This window comes from Primulina tabacum, chromosome 7 (genome assembly GCF_025594145.1).
Source record: "Primulina tabacum isolate GXHZ01 chromosome 7, ASM2559414v2, whole genome shotgun sequence".
Lineage (NCBI taxonomy): Eukaryota > Viridiplantae > Streptophyta > Magnoliopsida > Lamiales > Gesneriaceae > Primulina > Primulina tabacum.
The window spans coordinates 31,465,719-31,471,782 of NC_134556.1; the positions used below are offsets into that span (position 1 = coordinate 31,465,719).

The window sequence follows — 6,064 nt, forward strand, 5'->3', positions numbered from 1 at the left end:
TATAACGTCAAAAAATGTAGAAGACTCATTTCATTTTCTTTGCTCAATTTTTTTTTTCTTTCTTCTTTTTCTCTTTTTATTTTTTGGATGCATCATAGTTTATGGAAGCTTTAACTATCTTTCTGTGACAATATGCAGTTATTTACTAATTGAATATTTTTTTGAAATATTATATAAAAGATTTACAAATGATAAAATCAAGGTACTAAATTAAAACAGAAAAAATATATAAATGGAAAATTAAAATTGAAGTTCACGTGTTGGTAATAAATATATCTTGCTATGTTATGCATACAACCTTTGCTCTTTACAATATACGACATCAGTACAAATATTTCAATACAATCTTAAAATATTAACTCAATCAACAATGGAGTAAACCCTGAATTACAAGTCTAAACCATCTAATCCATTCAACGAAACCGGCCCTAAACCATCACCTTTTAAAGTAGCTAGAACTCGAAAATCCCTCCACATATCCTCTATCCACCTCACAGCATAAATCATGAAACGAACCACAACACCATTCTCAATCTTGGATGAATCGTCACTCTGGTAAAGGTTTTCCCCCGAAACATAGTGGTAATCCGGCATCAACTGAGCTGACAAGTAAACTATGTTCATGGGTCCGCATTTTAGAAAGATACCATTATGTTGCACTGATCGAACGATCCCAGTCATTACTTCTCCCTGCACGGGTATGAAGGTCCGGCAGTGGAAATCCACCGGAAAAAGGACGTGCTGCGAAGAGAAATTAGTATCTTCTCGGCCTATGCTATGTAGTTTGGTTACTGCAAGAAAGTATCCATGTTCGGAGGCCTTAATATTAGATAGCTGCTTTAAAAGGCGATTTACAATAACACTTATTAGAACCTCTCTGTTTTTGTCCAAGTTGTTAACTGGAACCGCCACTTTTAAGGTAAATATCCCTTCATGCAGCATACTGGTGACCTACATGAACAGATACTATAAATGAATAAAATCGCCGGGCGGTAACGTATTAAATGAATAATATTAGTCGCCAACAAAGTTCGGATGCTTTGTTATATATAATCTTCCTATTCAAGTTGAAAAGCATAGATACAGACACGGGCAAAAAAACACTGCTTGAAATAGTCATATTAAAAACAATGTGAATTCACGCAAGAACGTCGCCAAATTTCAGACATTTAAAAAAGTCCAAAAGTAATGATCCACTTTAAAAGAGTGCCGATAGATATGTGCTCCCGAGTCAGTTGTTAATCAAGGGAAGGTAAATTTGTAGATTTGCAAGTGTAAAGCCAATATTCTACTGATGTACCTGCAACTGTAAATATCGTAATCGTATAACTCAAACATCTTAAAGTGTACAATGGATCAAGTATTAGCTGAGAGCTTTAACATAGCCTGAGGGAAGCAATTGTTATCCACGCAGGTCTAGCAATCCCTTCCTCAAAGACCATTGAAACTAGGACCTAACCAGTGATTTTGACTCAGGTTATCAACCATAAACCATATAAAGAACATTACAGATTGAATTACCAGCGCAAAACGAATCTTTTATACCGTATAAGAGCTCAAACGCAAAGTTTTCATCGCTGTCACACTGACACATGTTCGATAGTATTTATCATCACAACCTAATAATAAAGGCATGATCATTTTGGGATCGTTCGAATTTGACTAAGAAAACTCCAAAAGATCAACAGCCATAACTAGTTCAATTGACTCATTAGAAGATATCAACTGCCAGAGGCTTATGATTCAAAAATTTAGAAACAACCAACTTATTCTATGAAATATATATGGCTGATCTGAACCAGATTTGATAAGCAAAAATTCGAAACACTGCACTATTTCTTGTTCATCTTCCTAGGAATCAATTTTTATTTTATTTTAGTTTTACTGATTCATAAAACAGAAGAATTAAAATCCTCAATTTAGCCAATCACATAAACAGTGAAAACAAAATCAAAATTATATATGTATCCACACCAATATGAAACATAGTTCAATACTAAATCACAATTCACACGACCAAATCAAAGACAAATCAATACGGGGGATCCATATATTTTGTTGAGAAAGATGAATTCACATCTTGAATCCAAGATTTAATTGTAAATAATTGTTCAATAAAAAAACAAAATTGCATGCAATTCCTCATAAATCTACATGCCAATTGAGAAACAAGATAAAATTAAAGCCATAAAATGAAAAAAATCATCGAGATCTAAAATCTCAACGAAATCAGCATAAAAAATACTCGAAAGACGCATATTGAGCTACTCTCACACGTGTAAAATCTTACTCCGATGAGGAAGACGACTGTACCTGAAATTGAAATGCGGCTGAAATTCTGACAACAGACTCAGACTCAGACTCGTTAATCTTTTGAAGGGCATGTGGCTGCCCGACCCGTTAAAATTCAAATTTATGTCCACTCAAATAATTCCCAAAATTTAACGAGTTGAAACTATATTTTGCATAAATCGATCGGATCAAAAATCATTATATTATATAAAATAACAACATACTATAATAAATAATATATTTTAAATATCTTAAACATGTATATATAAATAATAATAAAAATATTTATTTAAATTTAAAATCTAAACAATATACATATAATCAAATGTAATTATATATATTTTTTAAAAAAACAAATTAATTAAAATAAAGTTTAATACTATTAAAATAATATTTTTAAAAAGTTCAAAATCAAAATAATCATATATATATATATATTAAATATGATTTCAGTTTCTGTCATACCAAATTTTTTCCAGCAATCCCTGATTCAAACAAAAATATTTATGTACTCCGTGGGCCCACAATTATTATTTCTGATTAAATTCGATACAAAACATTAAAAATTTAGAACATATATAAGATATTGCAGAACAAATTGTTTTAGATATGACAGAAAAGCTAAAATTTTGAGTATAAAATTGGAACAACTATATTAATATCAATATTTACTACATTTGTTTGTGTGCTCAAATATCATATATTAGTACCCGATTTGAAAGAGATTATATTGAAATATCATATATTAATATAACCTATGTAATGTTTTGTACAAATTTTCATCCTAAAAAACATGTCATTAATACTAAAATTTGGTATACATGATTGTGTACTCAAAAATCATATATTTGTGTCATATATGAAATATTAGTACTCAAATATCATATATTAATATTAGATTTTCAAGGTTTTGTACCAAATTTTCATCTGAAAAAGATGGGTTATTAATATCAAAATTTGTTATACATATTTGGGTACTCAAAAATCATATATTTCTGTCAGTTCTAAAATATTTATTTCTAAAATATCACATATTTTATCCGAATTTTCAATTTTTTGCATTGAATTTCATCCGAAAAAACTCATGTTGGCCTAAGGAGTGCATGAACATGTTTTAGAGCCTAGTACTGTAGAAAGATAATCGATCTGATATAGACTAATAACATATTTAACTATTAGGATGAGAATTTATTGATGATTTGCTATTTGAATAATTGTTTTATAAGCAATTATATAAAATTTATCAAGTTATATATATATATATATATATATATATATATATATATAAAATTTTAAACGGTTCATATCCGTATGGGTATAAGCTTTAATATTTATACCGGCCCAATATCCATTTTCACATATATTTTTGGTGTTTAGCATTCATAATATTTTGTGATTTAATGAGGCTGTTTTATTTAGTTTTTCAAATATTTAAAAAAAATTCTTACGATATTTTGCAAATTTTAAACGGTTCATATCCGTTTTTGCAAATTTTAAACGGTTCATATCCGTATGCTTACGATATTTTGCAAATTTGTAAAATAAAAAATTCCTACTCACTTTTTTTAAAAAATATTTGCAAACATTACCTAAACATAAAAATATAGACAAAAACTTGTGTGAGACGGTCTCACGGGTCATATGTGTGAGACAGATCTCTTATTTGGGTCATCCATGAAAAAATATTACTTTTTATGCTAAGAGTATTACTTTTTATTTTGAATATGGGTAGGGTTGATCCATCTCACAGATTAAAATCCGTGAGACGATCTCACATGAGACCACTCAAAAATATAAAGTCACTTCTATCATGTATAATATATAAAAATACATATTCATCTAAAAAAAAGTGGCCTGGTATATTTCGTAAAACAAGATTGATGAAACTTTAAAATGTTTTTATTATTATATTAATAAGTAAATATATGTTATTCTGACTATTATAACTAACCCCTTCCATCTTCTGCATTAATGGAAAATCGACCGATTGTTTTGAGTAGGGATGACAATTTAATTTTTCTCTAATCTGAGACCCGATCCGAATGGAGGAGGATTTGATGAGATTTTTTACTCGATTCAATAAATGAGTAATTGGGTATGAGAATTTTCAGGTATGATGATGGAGGCTGATCTTAAAGAATGCTACTGATATCCGATTCAAATACCAGGTTAAATATATATATATATATATATATATATATATATATAATTTTTCGACTATGGTGTTATTTTTAATATACTTTCGTTGGATGATATTAGTTGGATGAAATAAATAAAATTATTTGTATATAGTTGATGTTATTTTTGTTAGATAATGGTGTTAAGATAATTTGTTTATAATATTTTGTTATTTTTTCTATAATATTTAATTTGAATAATTTATTTCATATGGTAATGTTTTTGGGGTTGATGTAAGTACGACAATACATAATTAGTATGAAGATATTTTATAAATCGAAGGTTGTCCAATCTATTATTTGAACTACAATAACATAAAGTTGTATGTGAGCATCATTTTTAATTTGGTGCAAAACTAAAAGATAATATTACATAATATTCATAATTATGTTCGAGTCTTAAATAATTCGGAATAATTTTGAATTAATAAGGTACAATATGTGACATTAACAACACAAACGATTATGATTTTCATTGTTGAAAAACGAAAGTTGTCCACACCCGGCGGTGTTTATATTTGGTGAAAAACGTACAAGTCGTATATTGTTCATATTTGAATATAACCGATTTGTAATACGTCGCTTGTATTTGAACTTCACACTTAAAAGAGTACTAGTTACTCTGCACACGCGATGCATGTGTGTATAGTTTTTTTTATCATTATCGATGGATTAAAATGGAATTTGACAAATTATGGAGGGATTAAATTGATATTTGAGTTCTTGAAATTTAAAAAAAAAGTGTGTTTAAATTAAAATAAAAAACAAAAGTGTAATATTAGTATCATATAAGGGTAAAATTGGAAGAAAAAGTTGGTGTCCCCTAGGTGGTTACTATCATGCTCTCACCCTTAATAAAATAGAATAGAAAATAGAATAGATGTGTGATCATGTCGTCTGGTACAACACATGAACAATAATAGTACATATACTCCATAATTGAACATATATCGTTCGTCTTTCTGGGTGGAGAAATTGACTCTACTAAAATTGAATAATAGTCCAACGATGTTAATATTTGGTGCAAAAAACTTTATATTGTTCGTATTTGAATAAAACTAGATTGTAAGACAACGCTTGTATACGAAATTCAATCTTAAAAGAATATGCGTGATCATGTGGTTTTGTACAGTACATAAACAATACTAGTACATATGCTCCATAATTGAGCATGTGTTAGTTCATCTTTCAGGGTTAAAAAATTTGGGTCAATAAGATTAAACTTGTCAACTTAAAAATAATTTAGGTTCGAAGTGTTCCAGATTCAGAATAATTCAGAATTAATAGAGAACAATATCGGATATTCGCGACACAAATACATAGGGTTTTGGGTACGAAAAACTCATTTTGCGCATACGCCGACGATGTTATACTGACATGGGGCAATGACGACTGATGTCACAACATGTGATCTCATTGAATAGTGAACAATTCATTCCCTTTCTATATTTTTCAAAGTAGTCCACATGACATTAGACGAACAAAATCAATGAAATTGACAAATAATTCACATGACAATGAGAACTCATTAGAAAAATCATAAATTTTTACTTTGAACCTAATTTATTATAAGTTGAAAAGTTCAATCAAAGTGT

The 6,064-nt window shown here is 29.0% G+C and overlaps 1 protein-coding gene across 3 annotated transcripts; it reads right to left on the reverse strand.

Annotated features, from left to right (window-relative positions):
* Positions 1-227: 227 nt before the first annotated feature.
* Positions 228-2,421, reverse strand: LOC142551264 (DNA-directed RNA polymerase V subunit 7-like). 3 transcript variants are annotated; one of them, XM_075660400.1, is made up of 2 exons: positions 2,314-2,421; positions 228-951 (listed from the first exon to the last, which is right to left on the reverse strand). In XM_075660400.1, exon 2 carries the CDS (start codon positions 940-942, stop codon positions 388-390), a length of 555 nt encoding a protein of 184 aa, XP_075516515.1. In that variant the 5' UTR covers positions 943-951; positions 2,314-2,421; the 3' UTR covers positions 228-387. The 3 variants fall into 3 exon arrangements, with proteins under 3 accessions (XP_075516515.1, XP_075516514.1, XP_075516516.1); XM_075660399.1 differs by having other exon boundaries at positions 2,291-2,412; XM_075660401.1 differs by having other exon boundaries at positions 2,275-2,356.
* Between the last annotated feature and the right edge of the window lie 3,643 nt (positions 2,422-6,064).